At 39.6% G+C, this 19,254-nt stretch overlaps 1 protein-coding gene across 2 annotated transcripts in view; it reads left to right on the top strand.

Moving 5' to 3' along the window:
- Positions 1 to 19,254, top strand: part of KATNAL2 (katanin catalytic subunit A1 like 2) — a 32,321-nt gene that overhangs the window by 8,898 nt on the left and 4,169 nt on the right. Inside the window, exons 4-13 of one of the 2 annotated variants that reach the window (XM_074931224.1) lie at positions 860 to 902; positions 1,315 to 1,438; positions 2,482 to 2,577; positions 3,062 to 3,160; positions 3,966 to 4,043; positions 6,540 to 6,638; positions 7,136 to 7,199; positions 8,413 to 8,531; positions 10,651 to 10,742; positions 12,605 to 12,715. In XM_074931224.1, coding sequence (XP_074787325.1) covers positions 860 to 902; positions 1,315 to 1,438; positions 2,482 to 2,577; positions 3,062 to 3,160; positions 3,966 to 4,043; positions 6,540 to 6,638; positions 7,136 to 7,199; positions 8,413 to 8,531; positions 10,651 to 10,742; positions 12,605 to 12,715 — 925 coding nt within the window. The remainder of the gene's footprint in view (positions 1 to 859; positions 903 to 1,314; positions 1,439 to 2,481; positions 2,578 to 3,061; positions 3,161 to 3,965; positions 4,044 to 6,539; positions 6,639 to 7,135; positions 7,200 to 8,412; positions 8,532 to 10,650; positions 10,743 to 12,604; positions 12,716 to 19,254) is intronic. The other variant, XM_074931225.1, reaches the window with a different exon arrangement.

Below are 19,254 nucleotides of genomic sequence, written 5' to 3'. Positions count from 1 at the left end.
GTATACGCAGGCTGAACAAAATGATTAGGGTGGTGGTCCTTCCTACTAAATTCTTTGTAATACTCCCAGCAAATCCTACAGAATCAACTCATTTCCATGCGGAATTGCACTTTGCAGTGTTGTAGATGTACCCACAGGATTACAAGTTTCAGGCATGGGCTCTGCTGCCTTGAAGTATGCTGTGTTCCCAAACTCCTTCAGTGAAAGAGCTGTTTGGGAAGGATTATTATATGTAAGTGTATAAGAATCTGGGTGCAAGAGCATTGTACAGAGAACACTGATGGGAGATGTGTTTTGGAACAACTAGGTGCATGCTAGCATGATACAAACCCTCAGCTTTATCAGTTGACATCTGGGCTTTGTGAGTTTGACACAATTTGATAACCACCATTGCAATGTGACATTTATGCTGTCTTGGTATGTTGAACATGATAAAATTACTACTAAGAAGAGTGATGCAAATTCTTATTTCCCAATTCAGCAATGAAAAAATATTAGCATTAAATAAGCATTCTGTGTGATATATTAAATTAATTTGTTGTGCATAATCTAATTTCTGATAGTGTCCATTTTACTTTAAAAGTTATACTGGTTTTAAAATGTAAGCAAAGAAGCCAGAGACTGAATGAGCCTTAAAATTTAACAAGCCCGAAGCCAAACTGCTATCTCCAATATCAGTTTGCTTTCAAAACATTTTTGCAAGCTTGCATTGCTTGTAATCATACTGTTCCTGCTTATGCATTTCTATTTCCAACACCATTAATGTGTGCTCAAAAATATTTTTGAAGGGGGAAAAAAATCAAGTTGCCGTTTTTTATATCCTTAATTATTTTCCATTTTAATATTAATTTTGCCACAGCAGAAAATAAACAACAGCTGAGAACTGAGGGAAGACCAAGAAGGTAAGAGAAATGTGTGGGTTTTTTCTGGGCAGAAAATTTTCCTATAAAGGCAATATGCAGCGTGGTTAAAATAACTGTGATACCATAGGAATACTAAAGCCTAGAGTCACGCTGCTGACTGTGTGGTGCATTTTTCTGTATCTTTTAGAGGAAAACAAAGACTTATTTCCCAAATGGAGATACAGACAATTTACAAAGTTTCTACAGTGTTGTTGAGGTAGGGTGCTGTGTTTGAAAGCAGTCAGCATTGAACTTTGCTGTGATTAAAATCGATGCCTTAACTTCAGTGGGAGAAAAGTTAGCCCAAAACTGCTTTATTTCAGAACTCTTGCCTTTTAGTCTTTTGGTATTTTGAAGGAAAATAGAAGTTGTGAGAGCCTTTCAAGATGTTATTTTTTTTTTTTAATTCTAGGGCAGCAAGCTCTTCTCAGAGTTTCCCAAGGCTTAAACATCAGACTGTGCAACGACCGTTGTCAAAAACTTCACCTGGGAGTACAACAGAATTTAAATCTTCTACCAAGGAGACCCTCAAACAGGTTTAAATGTGTTTTATCGTGGCAGCATTACAGTTGAAATTAATGTGATTTTATTTTGAAAGGCTATAAGCAGCAAGAAGATGCAAGTTACACAATTATTAATTGTTACACAATTATTAATTGTGTAACTAATGGGTTTTACCAGTTATGTTCTTTAAGATTATAGATGCAAGAGTTGAGGAGAATATATTTTCTGGCTGTGAGTTTGGGAGCAAATCACAGGCAAAAATTGAAGGAAATGGAATCATATTATCCAACCTATACTGAAAGCAACCAGAGTTTTCCCATTAACACCAGCAGATTGATCCTTTAGTGCCAGAAAGCAAGACAAGCCAACCAAATAGAAAGAATGATGTCAGCTATAATCATCTTCATAGTGTTTGAGATTGGGGGAGTAATTTGGGTCTCCAATTTTCAGTTTGATGAGTCTCATTTTGGTGAGATTGCTGTGAAAACTATTAACATTTCTTATAGAGGAGGGATCGGGAACAACAGATGGGTGGGCAAGCACCATGTTTGTTACAGCTTTTGAGGAAGTGCGAGAAGGAGAACCTCTTTTTTTCTTTAAGTCCTTGTCCATATTCCTGTACAGCGTGGCTCTCACCACTGACCTGTTCTCTCACCCTTTAAAAAACTTAGGTTTTGGACACTACAGCAGTGACTGCTATGAAGTGAATGTCAAAGTAACTTGTCATCCTAAAATGGCTCCTCATTTCTGAGTTGACACATTGTGCCTTCTACTTGCCTGTGGTTTCCACTGTTCATTAAGTGTTTCTGCACATAGCTATGTAAAATGCAGATTTCTACAACTTAGAATGAAATGTAATAATAATAACAACGCGTATGAAGTAACTTGAATGCTGAGCTCTAGAGCCATGGCTAAATGTACCATAACTAAATGTACAGTGGTGTCTGACAATATGCGATTACATTACATGTAATGATACAGCTCATCTGGGCATGTATGAAGAAGTAGGATGATACCTATAATGGGATAACTGTAACTCATCAATACATCTGGTTTAAAATTGATTTTTCTTTAGGATAATGACAGTGCAGTTACTCTGGAGCCATCTCACTTTGGCTTAAGCATCGCAGCAATCAACAGAACTGGAGGAGACAGCACTCACCCAAGAAGGGTTGGTGGAAACCTAGTGTGTGGTTTATGGTAGAAATGTGTATGTAGAAAAAACACATGAAAGTTTTTCACAAATCTCAAATGTGAGCTTTTTCTGTCTATTTTTATACAAAATGTTATCGTATAATTTATTATTTGGGCAGTAATTCTTTGCATAGGAGACTCTGCTTGCATTAAATAGTATTTCAAACATCATCAAGAAGGAAAAATATTTTTGGTTTTAAAACCCGGGGGGTAATAGCTAAAATTGAAGATAAATTTCAAATTCCCAAATGAGATGATAAGAGGCTCTGCAGTGAAATTGTTGCAGTGACTGAGGAGATGTGTGTTTTTTTCCCATTGCTACCACAGGTTCTGTGGTCAGTTTTTGCCAGGTTTAGGACTTTATGTGCAGCAAGGAAACTAATTGCTATAATGGCAAGCAAAATTTGGTCCACAGCAGTTCTAATTGTTAAAGCCTATCAAAACATTATTTTCTCCTTTAGAGCCAAGTAATTGACTTCCATAGGATGATTCAGGATGCTGTCAAAGTATCATCAAATGGAATAGCCTTGAACAGCCTTAATTGTGATCCAGATCCTTCAGTAAGTGCTTCTGTTCATACTTCCATCCAGTGACCCTGAACATCAGTTTCATATAGCCAGGAACAAAATAAAACACTGCAGTGATGTTGTCTTTGTTCCCAAGTGCTAAAAAAAGGGCTTAGATTTCTGAGTGGTGTATTCCCTTCTTGAGTCATACTTGATACAAGTCTAATTTGTAGACAGCTGTTTACTCTTTGAACAAGACAACAAATACAAGTGATACCTTATGATTCACCAAAAAAAACACCCAAAACCTGCAGAAACCCACAGAACATCTGAAGGTGAAATTCTAGTTCCTTTGAATTCAGTACATTATTTATGTTATTCAGTGTGAGGTAGTGTTTACCTCAGCTGAGGCAAGAACAGAGTTTAGTTGGTTAAGATAGAAAATTTTCAGTAAAGTAATCACTCAGGCAGAAGCCATAGCTTCTATGACAGCACATCCAATTTACTCAGTGCCACTCCACCTGGCAACTGCTACACTTGAAGAGACTTTCAAAACAGGCTGTATGCTGACATCGTGAACCATATTTACATTTTCACTTCTCTTAATCTACGTAGGGCATGTTTAGGACTACACGTGCAATAAGAGAGCGTCTCATTTTAGTGTTAATTCAGGATTAGATTCTGTAAAATGAAAAGATGAGTTACTGCAAATATGGCTTACTTCAAAATCTTTATTATTATCCATATTTTTACAGCTTTAAAAGTTGTTACGATGTATCAGCTTTTTTGAAATTATTTCATAGTTCATCTGTTTAAAAATAATTGAAGTCTGACAAGAATTTATGTTTGTCTTTTTTAGGAACGATTACTGAAACCCCTTAGTGCTTTTATTGGCATGTCTGGTGAGATGAGAGAACTTGCAACGGTTGTAAGCAAAGTAAATGGATCTCCATTTCAGTTGCATAGGGATCTTGGTTGTCTTTGTTATCTGAGAATACTGTTTGTTTCTTTTTTTACTGTCACTGATAGCGTTTGTTCTTGAATGTGCAAGCTATTTCTCTTATCATGCGACTCCCAACAAGTAATTTCTTTACGTGTAATGATGTTTCTTTCTGATACACAACGGGAGGACGTAATTAAGTGTTCATTTCTAATGGGGAACGTGTAATCTAATCATGCTGTACCCATGGGACTGTCATAGCTTTTCCCTTTGTTCTTATTGCCACAGTATAAGTACGATCACAGAAAAGAGAGATTTCAATATATTAGCTAATACCAACTATTATGTAATGTATTATCTAACTGTGATCAAATGGAGAGAAAACCTTGATTCAGCTCTGTGGGTGCAGTTTCCATTCGAGGCTTCGGGTGGTATGCAGTGTGGATGGTGTGCCTTTATGGCAGCAGTATCCTGATTCTCACTGCATCTACTAGATACCATGTACCAGAATTATTAAACGCTGGTATTCCCACAGTGTTTATAATGCTGGTGCTGTGCTTTGCTTTGCACTGCCTGCACGATCTGGACTCCTGTAGGCTCTGGAAGCAGTGCCCTTCCCTCGTCCCAGCACAGGAACTGCGAGGGCAGCATCAATAACACACTGTATCCCAGGGCACACTGGGGATTTTTCCAGGACGGGTAGTTTGGCAGCTGGAGGGAATCCCAACATTGTCAGCACCATTTCATTGCACTCATGGGTCAAGGTGCAGCCTAGAAAACAGGCCCTGGGCTACTGGGGATCAGCCTGGCTACGAAGCAGGTAAATACTTCGCGTGAATCACCTCCCAAACTCCACGAGGCACTTGTCCAAAAGACTTCATGGTATCACAATATTTGATAGTGTTGTGACTCTTTCAGGATATAAGCATCAGAAATGGTTATCAGCTGTTGCTCCCACATACTTAAAGTCAGCTGTTCAAAAAGCCTGGAAGTCTTTTGCTGTCTGATTTTGGTAAGCTGTGTATGGCCCAGATTCTTGGTCTGCAAGTTTTACATTTGCAGTTTAGTAGAACTGAAGCCTAAGAAATTTCCAGCCTTAAAGTAAGAATATTCTAATTCATTTCCACTCCTGTATGGTTTTTAATTTATGGTAAACCTTTAAAATAGTGTTGTTCTTTCTGCTACTTCAGCAAAAAGCAATAGGGTTGCTTTAACCTTCGTTATGGTATGGTTTTTAAATTGTGCTGGTATGTTCCTAGTTGCTATGGTAATCAACACTGTGTAAATCAATAAAAATAAATAGCATGTGGTATCTGTTTCACAACACAATCTAATTTAATTTGAAAACAGTTATGGAAGTCTCTACTTAGTATCATAAATCTGATTCATCTTAATTTGCTGTTAATAGAAAGGGAAAGTGTAATCTACTCTATATAAATAATTTTTCTAATTGTATTAAATCAAATTTTCCCCTCAGATATAAGCACATAATTTTTCTTCATTCTCTGAGGTCTGCCTGTTTTTACTGGAGAGAAGAATTTATCCCAACTGTTTTTGCTGAGGATATGATACTTTCTGCAGAACAATTAGTCTCTGGAACACAAAGCCACAAAATATTACTAAGGCAAAGGGAAAGATTTGTAGATTTGGAAAGTTTGATGAATTAAATAAAATTAATTTAGTGAGTGCTTCAGGGCATAGACTAATTAACAACTATCTTTTGATAGATGCTTAGGGGAAAATTTTCCTCCTGTTACAGAGTTTCTCACAGCTTTTCCTGCAGCATATAAAATCTTGCATAGTGTGGAGTAAATACCAATTCTTCCATTGCTTAGGTGCAGCCATTAAGTTACTGAGCATCAAGTTTAAAACAAACAAAAGTATCTTTACGTTGCACATGATTAAATTGTGGAACTCATTACTACAGAATAAGCAGTTCAGAAAAGAGATAAGAGAAATTCATTGAAGAATGAATGTCAAAGTGTATTTGAACTCAAAGACTAAGATGTAATTTTAATTATCCAAGTCCTTCGGTTGCAGATTTTGGTGGATGTGAATATGAACCAACGTATCACTCCTATTGTGTATACATTTTTTAAAAATGCAGTACTTGCCAGCATCGGAGACAAAATATTAGGGTTGGTGAACCTTCATATCGTGATAGCTCTTCATATGTTAGTTAGTTACTAAAACCAACTAACAGAAAACAGATCCGAGAAACAGAACTGCTCAGCTTATACATTTGGCAGTGTGTATGTTCTTAGGGAAACTAAGGGCTTGAGGGGAAGCAAGACACTGTGTAGCAGCTCTGTAGAAATGATTGCTGTGTATGCTTTCCTCTTGGGAGGTCCCTGGTACGTAGGGTTAAATAATACAGTTTGTATCACTTAATAGCACTCTTATTTTATAACTGAGTCGATTCTTTTACTTTGCCAGAGGTCATTACCATAGTGCAGGAAAAGTTTTACTGACGGGATGTGGTGTATGTTGCAGGACATTTATCTCCATAACCCAAACGTGAAGTGGGATGATATTATTGGACTGGATGCAGCGAAAAGGCTAGTCAAGGAAGCAGTTGTTTATCCCATAAGGGTAAGGCACTAAATAGTTTTGAAGAAAATGTTGGGCTCGTTAGCATTTTCCTTGTAATTACAGTGATGTTTTACAGTTATCACTATTTCTGTGCATTTCTAGGCAGTTCATGTTAGAACCAGTCCTGTTTCATCTGATAAAGGCATGTTTATTCTCCTATAGGAAAACAGCTTTTCAATATTAAAATTATAAGTATTGTGTTCTGTTCTTTGGCATATTTGGCAATGTTAGAGGTGCTGGATTTGGCCCATATTCAATGGATATCAAACCAATTGCATATGAAGTTTTCACTTAAAACAGATTTCAAATAATAAATATTTTTCTCGGTACTCAGATCATACGTATTATATTGTTTTGCAGGGTTTTTATCCCCCTCTCTTCAAATTTCTTGGGTTTCCTGAATGTGTTAGGAGTGGTGGAGATAGGAGTAAGAATCCCCTGCATTTTGTTGTAGGTGATACAGTTTTAATCCATAAATTAATTTTCTGTTTCCACAGTACCCACAACTGTTTACTGGCATTCTGTCTCCTTGGAAAGGATTATTGCTGTATGGACCACCAGGTATGGAGAGCTTTATACCATATCCATTTGTTCATCACTGCCTTTGGTTTTGCCCCATGGATAAATGATTGGTGCTAATTAGATCAAACGTGTTGGTAAAGAACATGTTCTGTAATGTGAAATAAAAGGAGACATAAAGGATGATTACATCTCTCTGACACTCAGACTTGTCCATTTGCCTTTCTCACAACACTTGACTATTTCTACACCTGAATCTTCCAAAAACAGTACTCATAGTCACCATTCAGAGGAGTGACAACTCTGTTTTTACTCAGCTTGGACCATATTAATCAAGTTTGGCTTGACCCGATTTTCCAAAATGCGCATAAATATGGCAGTGACTCACCTTCTTAAGGAAAATGTCCTGTCTTTCTTCTGCATTTGGGGGTTGTTTTGGAAATGGGGTGGAAGCTTTGCCCTCTGTGCTAGCTGGGTGTTTTCCATGTCAGCACAGCTTCCCTGCTTGCTCTGCTCCACTTTGGCAGGAGGGGAGGGGACAGAGGCAACAAGTACCGCCTGGGTCAGATTGCAAAGACTTGCTGCAGTAAACTCCATTTGTTCCTCTGAGTGTTTAAATGTACTTGCCACAGAAGGTATCTGACCATTTCAGCTTGTGGTACTTCAGAATTTGGGCAAGAGATCTGCAGTGCTGTGTTACCTGAGTTTTTCCAGACAATTCTGGAAGGCCCACAAAAATGATGCAGGGGCTGGAGCACCTCCCTTGTGAGGACAGGCTGAAAGGGTTGGGGGGGGTTCAGCTGGAGCAGTACTCAGACCTTAGAGCGGCCTCCCAGTACTAAAAGGAAAGATGGGAAGGGACTCTCTATCAGGGAGTGTAGGGATAGGACGAGGAGTAATGGTTTTAAACTAAAAAAGGGGAGATTCAGACTGGACAGAACAAAGAAATTTTTTACGATGAGTGTGGTGAGGCCCTGGCAGAGGTTGCCCAGAGAGGTGGTGGATGCCCCATCCCTGGAAACATTCCAGGCCAGGTTGGACGGGATCTGAGCAACCTGATCAAGTGAAGATGTCCCTGCTCAGGCAGGGGTTGGACTAGATGGCCTTTAAGGGACCCTTCAAACCCAAGCCAGTCTGATTCCATGTCTTTTTTTACTGTTTTTTTTTCTGACTGGTAGTAGGATGCAGGGAATTATTCAAACACTTGCACTGTATTTCTTTAGAGAGTGAATTTCTTCAATGCTGTTGTTCGTAGGTACTGGAAAAACGTTGCTTGCTAAGGCTGTTGCCACAGAATGCAATACAACCTTTTTTAACATATCAGCATCCACCATTGTCAGCAAATGGAGGGGTGATTCAGAAAAACTTGTCCGGGTAAGGATTATTATCATCTCATTTGTTATACTTCAACAAACATCAGGTTCCCACTTAAAGAACTGGAGTTTAACATGAAACTGGGAAGTGAGTATTCCTCTGATACTCATAATCTTACCTTTCTTGGACAAAACATCTAACTCTGTTTGTATCCCATTAAAATAGGAATTATATCACTTCTGCTGGAGTCTCACAATGGATTCTTGCTGTGGAATTTTAGTTCTGTAATGCGAAATGACACAGATGTCCTGAAGGCAACAAATATTTTTGACTCACTGAATAAGAAACAGGCCAACAGATTTCCTAACTAAACTAGTGTTTGCTTAGTGACCGCTTCAAAGTGCTTCACATCCTTTCGGCAAGGATTGGCTCCTAGGCTCCCCACAAAATCTTATTTAGATTCCCAAATTCCCTACTACTCTTTGTCTTCAGGGCACAGAATTGGCAAAGAACTCCCTTGTCACAAAGATCTTACAGTCAAACGCAGATGTAGTGTTTTAAGGAAGGTAATTTGATGGTAAATGGGTAAATGTATTTTTGCATATAGACTAGCAAGTAGCATGCGTGGCTCAGCTGTGATACAAAAAAATTCAGGAGCTCAGGTGTAGCATCCTTGCCCTAATGTGCCCATCCTAATCTCTCCATAATGTCCACCCTTTCAGTGTAAGAAATCCACATGCTATTAGCCTGCCTTAACACACATCTCTTGGGCTACACTTCAGATAGATACGGAGCTCTTGAGAATGAATAATCGTAACAGATTGCACTTGGCAAATGGCACTGCAAGCATTGTTAATCTCTCTTGAAATTTAGGCAATCTCTGCAACATAATTATTCTTCACGTGTCCTTTGTCCTTTAAAATGGCACATTTTTCTTCTGACATTCACCTCCTGTGTTATTTATCCTCTTGACATCTGTCTCAGTAGCTTCCTAGAAGTTTCCCTTCTGGCAGGAGTAGGGATGGGACAGCCCGTTTTTTGACACTGTCATCCAAAAGGTTTTTGTGAACATGCTGCAGCATTTGCAGTGGTATTGAGTTTGTGTCATTTTACCCTTAGTTGTGTTTTTGTCAGAATCCAAAAATGAAATGAGATGGTGGATCAGGACAGCTCTAAGATAAGTACTGTGTGAATTTATATCCTAAAATCGCACGAGGCTGGTGAAGGAATTTTCTAAAGTTGTATGGAGTATATAAGGGTTTTGTGGTCATTTGGAGGCATGTCCACTCATCCTGTTTTCCTCAATTCTCAGCTGTATTGGTGATATTTTATGTTTTAGATTTGTTAGTAAAATTGTAGACTGGTCATGGACTACTTGTGACTCTGGGCAAATAATACGCTTCTTATCCAAAGTGTAGAAAGTAATTTTTTTTTTTTTAATTTGTTTTTTCAAGTGTTCGGATTAAAAAGTGCTCGATTAGTATATATTGTTAGTAGTATTTATTTAAAAACTCCAAGAACATTTCACTGAAGAAGAACTGACAGTATGTTCTTACTGCTAATATAAGCTTCCCTACGTTTACAGAAAAATAGATGAAACATCTCCAAAGGGCAGACCCAGATTTTCGGTGTCAGTTTAATATTCCATTTTTTAATCTTGATTGTTCAAGCAGTTTATGTTTGTTTTCACCAGGAAAAACAAAACAACTGCTTGATTCTTATCAAGAGAATTACTCCACTTCCTTTCATTGTGGTTCAGCTGACTTGTAATTTTTTTTTTCTCAAATCCTTATTTAACAAAACTACAAATGGAGCAACAACAAAAGATGATGTTTAATCTCTGATAACAATTTAAAAGTTCTCAGAATCCTCTGATAGATCATTTTCTTCTATCTCATTATTCACAGGCTACTCTGATAGGATTTAGCCAGAAAGATTTACACATAAATAGACAAGATTACAAGTCAGTGTTCTTTAGAGCTCCTTTACAAACCTTTCAGAATTTGAGAGGTTTCAGGGACCCTCAGCCTACCCAGAGCTTTTTTTCCCCAGCATTACTCCTCTTTGTTCTAGAAGTTTGGAATGTGGATGCTGTTATTTATCTTCTGTGCCAGTGGCCCTTAATGCCTTTTTGTGTTATTTTAGCTTTTCTTTTACGTTTATTCTTCTTTCTAAACAGGTGTTATTTGAGCTTGCCCGGTACCATTCTCCTTCCACAATTTTCCTGGATGAGCTGGACTCAGTCATCAGTCAAAGAGGCACTGTTTCTGGGTAACTAATGAGATCACTTCCTATGGCTTTAGAAGTATCTTTGTCCCCCTTTTACTGCATCTTTTCAATATCATGAGTGTGTGTTCAGGTGCCAACCGGTGTTTAATCATGCAGTGTACCTGTTAGAAACAAATCTTAGCTAAACTAAAGCCTGAGGCTACTCCATAAACTCTGGGCCCTTGAAAAACTAGTCTTTTAGATTTTGTTGGCATTATAATTAGAGGGGTAACGGTAGTTTTCTTTACTTTTTATTAAGCAATTTTTCTTTTGTTCTGTTGTCAACTTTAGTGGCCTCACCAGTGTGTTATTGTCAGAATGCCTATCAGCTCTGAAAGCACCATTTCATGGAAGTGTTGTGTACGCTGTGGGGATTTAAAGAGCAAGATGTAGTGGTTGTTTCATTCAGAGTAGATGAGATCCTTAGAGAAGCAAGAGTGAAAGACAGGTTGTGTGAAGAGTAGCAAGGGACTGTGGGTCCAGCAAGACTGTGAGGAGGGAAATGCAAGAGTGTACAACCAGTGGTGCTGTACTTTAAGGGATTTCAAGAGGAAATAAAAGCAAGGAGGAGGGGAACAACCTATGACTTTTTAGAGATGAATAGGAAACAGCTGGTTTTGTGACAGTTTGGACAGGCTTAGGTGTAGCAGGGTAAGATGGGGTGTTCATGGTGGAATGGCATTTTCATTAATGAGACTAATTTTAGTGGCATTGTCAGGACTTCCAGATGCAAGAATGGGAGGATATTATTGTCATCCATGGTATAGGCAGTTTATAGTTTAAAATAGATTGAAAATGTTATGGATGAGGAAGAAGCAGGAGAAATATAAAAATATTGTTATAACCATTAGGAGCCCATTACAGTGGATTTTATGTACTGTAAATTATACACTCACAAAGATTTATAAATAGAACGTGACATATTGTAAAGATGCAACATAATAATTGTCAGTTAATAGCTATAAATTATGGGCCAAATTTTTGCTTTCATGTATACTTTAAAAAGCTCTCATTAACATCTCTGGATTATATATTTTAATAAGGATTTTTATCTAAGATTATACAGTTACTTTTACATATCCTTATTAAATATTGACTTGGCACTGATGTGTGGATGCGTTTGCAGAAATAAGCCATTAAACCTGAATTGTAGCTCTTAGCATCTAAGGCCCTGATGTTTTCTCTGGGTTTGATCCAGGAGTTTCCAAGAACTCCACATCTGGGACCAAGAGTTCAAATTGGTTTCCTGCAAAATTGGCTACCTGGATCAGGGCCAGAAATCTCGGCATTTTGCTTAAAGCTCCCCTTCTCTTTTCAGGGAAGGATCCTCTCTGTGTGCTCTCCACCGCATTTTTAAATTCATTTCAATATGGCCTATTTTTCTGTTTGCTTTTGATAGATCATTTTGCAAAATATTGAATTCAGTAGTAGGTGTGTCTTCTTGTGACCACTTAAAATTCACTCACAGAAAAATGCCAGTAGTTGCCCTGTATAGGTAGGTGTGTTAGTTATTTAATGGCAACTATCACATTATAAAAATTCTCCTACATAGATCGATCAATCAAAGCCTTAGCTGTTTTCCAGTAAACATCAGCATTGCATGGAGATTAATATGAAGAAAAAAAAAATTTTCTTTGGATTCAATAAGGGTGAATTCTCCTCACTTTAATGCACTGAAAAGAGTCCATTTAAGTAATCATTAGAAAGCTTGATTTTAATGCTTAGATGTTAGCTAATGGAGCTTAATCATGCTTTGAACTGGGGCAAAACTGTGACAAGGGCTCAGTTGCTGTGAATGACACTGTATAAATAAAGATGATTACTTTAATGCACTGAGCAAATAATATTTCTCTGAATCTTGGTAGTGGTGAACATGAAGGAAGTCGGCGGATGAAAACAGAATTACTGGTGCAGATGGATGGCTTGGCCCGATCTGATGATCTTGTATTTGTTTTAGCAGCTTCCAATCTGCCATGGTAAGAGATCCAGAGAGTACATTTTGAATACATTTGCATGAGCTTCTAAGCGCAGATAAAGATTCTATTTAGACTTCTGCAGAAAAGCCTTGATACTTGGTTAAAGCATTTAAAGATTAATTTGGGGCTTTTACTTTTAAACTCCACAATTCTTGCTATTTGTGCCACATGAGAATAATCCATAATAAAGTCAACATATGCTGCTGCTACCAGCTGCTAATATTAAAAATGGAGTATTTGACTTTATAAACAAGTTATTTACTATGTTTAAGCTAAGAAGGATTTCAGCCTGGGACTGTAAGGTGCTTAAAACATCTAGTGCTTAGAAGGATACTCCACAAATAGGAATGTTGGATTTTATTGGTATGAAATGTGACTTTTAAAAGTTGAGGGACAAAATTATTCACTTTCTTTTAAGATAATTTAGAATAGAAGATTAAAGGTTTATGGCTGGAACTAGGGCATTTCAACATGTTGGTTCTCAAAGCGAGCAGGACATGTATTGACAACAGGACAGACAGAAAAGGATGAGGTAGGGAGGTGACATTTGTAGGGTAACGACTGTAGATGGTGGGGGGAGTGCAACAGCCAGCAGAAAATGGCCAGCTCATGTGCTCTCCTTGAACAGCGTCTCCCATCGCCGCTGTCAGAGCCACCATGTTGATCTGGCGTGATCATTCCTCTGAACTAGTGCAGTGTATCTCTTTCTTTCACGCAAAACATTATCAAATGGTTGGGAATAGTACATGAGGAAAACAACAGCTGTTGGTTAAGCACAGCTATGTTTAACAGTCTGATTTGTAGCTCATTAATAATTTTCTAGAGTAGAAGCCAACACCTATGCAGGGAACTGAAACACATTGACGATGGGCTTGTTCTTAAAGTTTACATAGGTCTGGAACTAGTCTGTGAATTTCTGGCTGCTCCTGTCCTTGGGCTATCCATCTATGAAATCTTCAGTGGAAGATCATGTTTTCCTACAGAAAAATCTGTACATTGAAAGCAGAGAGTGGAACCTCAGCAAAGTAAACTGTGGAAATCATCTGTTTGGTCTTGGATACAGATGCCCGTAAAAAAAATATGAGTTAGGCATAAGAAGGATTTTTTTCTTTCTTTCCCTGAAGTATACACGAAGCAGAGAAATACAAGGTGTCTGCTGGGGGCAGGCTGAATGGCTGTTTTTGCAGTCTGATGATCATCACAGCACTGAGGTCTGTCTTGATATCCATGTCCCTAAAGGTAAGCAGACCTAAGTGGGCCCACTCACCTCTCACATGTAGAGGTGGTCAAGGAGTCAGAAAAGGAGAAAATAGCAGTGCTGTTTCCAGGGAACTTCCAACCATGGTCTTGGAAATGTTTGGTGGAGCCCAACGGCAGATGTTCCAAGGAATGACCCTGTGTGAGCAGTGGCTTAGCAGCATTTTAAGTGGTGATACTTGAAATTGGACTGAAAGGCACATTTGTTGACATGACGCTTGCCCAGCTCTGCAGTGTTGACAGCCACAGCACAAGGTGTCCAAGACTGCCTGGCAGCAAGGGGGGGCTCTGCACCCACAAAACCACAGGCTTCTTTCCAGCATTGTTTTTCATGATTAGTGGTTTCTGGCTGATTCTCGTGAGGTTGCCACAGGGAGATGTGTTAGAAAAGCGTCTCTGTGTGACGGGAGGACTCCAGGCTGTGATCAGCAGGCAGTTGCTGGCTGTAGGGCATGTCCAAGTCTGAATGACCTAGTGTGTGTATCCCCAGCTGCTTGCTTTTGAGTACTTCTAAAAAAGCCTCAGCTCCTAGTACAAATGCACTTCTCAGACATGACACACCACCTAATGTTCTCTCACAAAGTTTGTGGTAATGCTTTATTCCTCTCCTCAGCTGACCCCCTTTTTGGGAGACCTGGCTGAAAGGCCAAGGGAACAGGCAGAGAGAATCAAACAACAGAAGTGATGTTGGTGCCTCAGAATTGAGGCCCAAAGTTAATATGTTCAGTCAATCCCATGTGGCCTGTAAGCCTGGCCCATTTCAAAACATGTTGGTGCTGAGAAGCCTGAGTCCTTCAGAGTATGTCACCTTTCATGAACTTTTGTGTTCACATCACATAATTTTGGCAGCTAAGGTAGAAGGCAAGTTTCCCCTGCTATGAGACAGACAAGTCAACAGTGAAACAAGAGATGCAGCAATTCAGAGCAATCGAGAGACCCACAGCGGTCAGTGCTGTAAATTTAACATCTTCATCAGTGACTTGGACAATGGGACAGAGTGTACCCTTGAAGATGATACAAAACTGGGAGGAGTAGTTGATAGACCAGAGGGTTGTGCTGCTGTTCAGAGGGACCACAACAGGCTGGAGGAGTGAGCCCACAGGAATCTCGTGAAAGCTGAAGTGCGGGTGATGAAACACTGGCACAGGTTGCTCAGGGAGGTTGTGGAATCTCCATCCTTGGAGGTGCTCAAAACCTGACTGGATGTGGCCATGAGCAACCTGCTCTGGATGACCCTGATTTGAGCAGGGGGTTGGACTACATGATCTCCAAGAGATGACTTCCCACCTTAGCCGTTCTGTGATGTTGTAAATCAAAGCAGGTGCCTAATTTAGTACCATGAGAGTAATTCTAAGTATTTCTTCCGAATGTAAGAAAGCCTCAGGGATTGGTCTTCTAAGTTAGGCATAGAGGCACAGTTGCTGCATAAAAAAAGGTAGTGTGTTACCCTTCGTATCCCTCATTAAAGTTATATAAATTAGATTAAATACCTAAGAACTCATTTGAGAATTACACGGTTCTTTTCTCCTGTAAAGTTTGGAGTTTCTGTCCATCACGGTTAAGAGATCCAGTCCGTCTCCTTCTACAAGCCTATCATTCATCTACATTTTCTTTCCTAATACAAAATCTTATGTTTCCCATGTAGTCAGGGAAGGATGGTTCTGAGAGCCAGACATCTTACCTGCTCAAATCCAAGTGCCAAAGTGGCAACATATTCAGACGCTTTCATCTGCCTCTCTCTATGGCCTGCCCAGGGCTTTCAGACTCTTTAACTGTAAGAATGGCTGTGTGAGCACCTAAAATTTATGTAGAAATTAGATGTACAAGTTAGGCTGGTTCCTACCCTGGCCCAACAGTGCAAGTACAGAGCCATCACTGGCTTTTAAAGCCATAACAGAGCAGAGTCTGTGTGTTGGTTTGGAGGATTTATGCCTTGGACAACCTCATGAATTTAAATCAGTACAAAATCCACCCCATTTTGTGTTACAGTATCTACATGAAAGGAACTGAGCAGAATTTTATTTAATTATGTTCCAGTTGTGTAAGAAAATGCTGAAAAATAAATAGCTACTGTGTGTGTAACAGTTAAGTTTGAAAGAGGATTAATGCATTAATAATCCATTTGGCTCTATGGTTCATTAGTAATATGCTATAAATGTTTATGTTATTGTAGCATCGTTACCCTTTTAGGAAGAGAAACTCTGAGCAGTGCGTTGCACCTTTCTGTGGTCTTTTAAATTATCTTGTGAGTAGATAAGCTTCACATGTAATGCTGCAGCATGGCAGCATTAAAAAGGATCAGATGTCTTCAGAGGATCCATGTCTTTCTACTCCTGCGCACTGCTTTGAAAGGAAAAATTGGATATTTCAAACCCACTGAGGAAGAGTTCAGAGACAGTAACTGGTTTGAAGGTCACTGTGTGGCTGGTGGTGGATCTAGGGATCTTGGAGATGTGTCAGCATAAGCATGAGGCTGACCTCTCTCTCGATGCTCCTGCAGAAAGCAATTCCTGCACGTGTCTTGTTAGTGTGCGTCTGTCTTATGCAACGATAGACTCTTTCTGGAAAGTCGTGCAAACATTACAGAATACAGTTTTGAGTGTTTTACACATTTGATTTTGGATCATTTTGCAATTACGAAGTGCTAATTTCAGAAAAATTGCTTCTCTGAAACATCAGAAATGTCACAGCTTTTTTAAGGTAGATCCAAAATGACAAGATTTCTATTTTGGGGAACTGCTCCCACATAAAACTTGCAAACTCCGTTGGTACAAGGGTGGCAGCTGAGCTGTTGTGAGAAGCCAGCTCCCACTTTCAAAAGTTTTATACCTGAGAGCTTAGAATTTCCTTTTGGACTTTCTGAACTTTGCTCTTGGGCAAGTTGGATTTTGGCCTCTCTTAAGTAAATCCAACCTTTAAAATGTGACTGAGTCTATCCTTAGAAAGGTGTTTTAGGAGGATAGAAAGCTTGTGAAAGCCATGAGCATCTTATATCGTCCCTGAGGCTTACAACCTGAAGGAATTTGGAAGCGTGCTTCTAGAGAGGTTGGCAGGATTCGAACCCCCTTTAACATCTCAGCTCTATGCTTACAGATTATTTTTATGTGTATTAACTATTCAGTCGTATTGTAAGACCCCAGACTTCAGCTGCATATGGATATTTCATGACAAAGTTTCAAAATACCTAGTAGTGCAGTCCGAGGTTGTGGCTTCACAGCACAGCCCTGTGCTCGTGCAAACATTTGGTATTAAGCTGGATTTCAAGAGATTTGTTTAACTTGGATATTTATTGATCATGAAAAAAATTAGTACCAAGCTGCTTTTAGATGAGTGAAAAGAAGCCTAAACAAAGCTCTTTACGCTGTCCTAAGCTGCACTGCAGCTATTGATCTTCCTCTTCAGGCAGTGCTTGCTGCCCAGCCTTACTACCTGCTGCTCATGAAGGCACTTCCTATTGACAAATTACTTGTTGAAATGATTCAACGTAATTAAATAAAACAAAGGCCTCATTAGTGAAGAAATAAAGTGTTCTTTACCCATGTAGTGAATGTTTCCTAATGTATTAGTGGACTTGACTTCCGTTGCAGTGCTACTTGCTTCTCCCTCCCCAGCATCAGTGTGGGTGAGGCTTTGGTGCAGGCTGATAGACTCTTCCCTTCTATCCGACCTGAGTGAGTGCATGGCCAAGATGAGCTCAGGAAGAGGTGGGCTGCAAAATCCTAATCAGATCTGGGATTACCCCGTAGTGAGCCCTTTCCTTCCCTCTCAGCAGGGAACGGTGTATGGTGGAGGAGAGCGGGAAGGGGATTGGAGAAGGACAGAAGCCCTAAGAGGGGCAGGAGAAGGTGTGGAGTGAGAACAAGCCCCCAGCTTATGGGGGCCCTGCCCAGGCCTCTGCACAGGGCGATGGAAGGTGGGAAGGATGAGAAGTTTCCTCATTCTTGATGCCTTTTCCTCTAGAGCACCACAGTGATGATTGCACTAGGCAGGGATTAACTATGGACCAGTCAGTCCTTGTTGCTGTTTCTGGGTTCACCTCTGGAGTTGTTGAGGTCCCTTAATTTCTGCCTAAAATGCATTTGTTACCCTTCTCCCTTCTGGAAATGAAAATAGGTGTTTGTCTTGTTTATCGTCATGAAATTTGGGAGTGATAACATGGCATGATGCATCCTGATGTCAACCTGGGGGAGCTCCAAAAAGTCACCCACTTATAGGTCCTGTACAGCTTTGTGTATCCTTCATGAGCATTTCTTAATACTGTTATTAGTTACTGTTTCAGAGAATATTTTGGTTGGCTCAATGCTTATTATTCTATTCTGGTTACTGTCACTTAACCTTGCATTTGATCACTAACAAAACAATTTAGCAAACAACCTAAACACTTCAGATAGCAAAAATGTTATGTCTTTATTTTGCTCTTTAGCCAACAAGCAGGGTCACTGTAACCTTTCTGGATAAACAGAACAACTTCTGTGCATCATCAGATTTATTTACAGAATGTGGCTAGGGAGCTCATGAAACTGTGATCTTGGAGGGACACCCCAGGTATGCTCTGAAGTAGGAAGAGTGATGGAAAATGTAATCATTTAGAGGATATGTGGGGTATTTGCAGAGGCTCTGGCTGTGGTTGTCCTTTCCCTGCGACGGTGGTTTAGAGTATCTACACAGTCATCTCTAAAACCCTTAGGACTTCTGCACTGTTTACACAGAGGATGGTAATAAGGGTAAGCAACAGCCAAGGGGTTGGTCAGCCAGAGAGTAATTCTTTCCAGCCAAGCAAAGCAATTTTGAGGAGAAGTTGAACTGAAAAATACATTTGGAAGGACAGCAGGGACTAATGTTGTTTTTTGTCCAGTCTGGGTGGGATCCTGTGCAAGAGGAGTTGTACTGAATGTTGGACAGCATCTTAAACAGCCTAAAAATATCAATAATAACAATATGCCAACAGCCATTGATTAGCAAACTCTGGTATTTACTTCTGAGGCCTTGATTAGAAGGACTGGGTTAGATCTGAGCGAGTTCCTGTTGTCCTTTGAGTTCCTACTGATCTGTTTTTCTCATCTCCACTTTAATTGCCCTTGGCTCAGCGCATGTGGAACAAGCTCTCCCAAACTGAGAGCTCTTTTTTGGGGAGAGGGACGCTTCTGCTGTGGCTGAGCTGAGAGCCAGGCATGCTGAGGTCTGTCAAAAACCTATTCAGGCACATAGGTGGGGATTTGGGAGCCCATTTTTGACTTTCTTTATCAAATACTATGTCAGTAGAAAACAGTTGCTATTAAAAA

This window comes from Athene noctua, chromosome Z (genome assembly GCF_965140245.1).
Source record: "Athene noctua chromosome Z, bAthNoc1.hap1.1, whole genome shotgun sequence".
Taxonomy (NCBI): Eukaryota; Metazoa; Chordata; class Aves; order Strigiformes; family Strigidae; genus Athene; species Athene noctua.
Note: the sequence above shows the minus strand (reverse complement) of the source record. Positions and strands in the feature narration are given on the sequence as shown.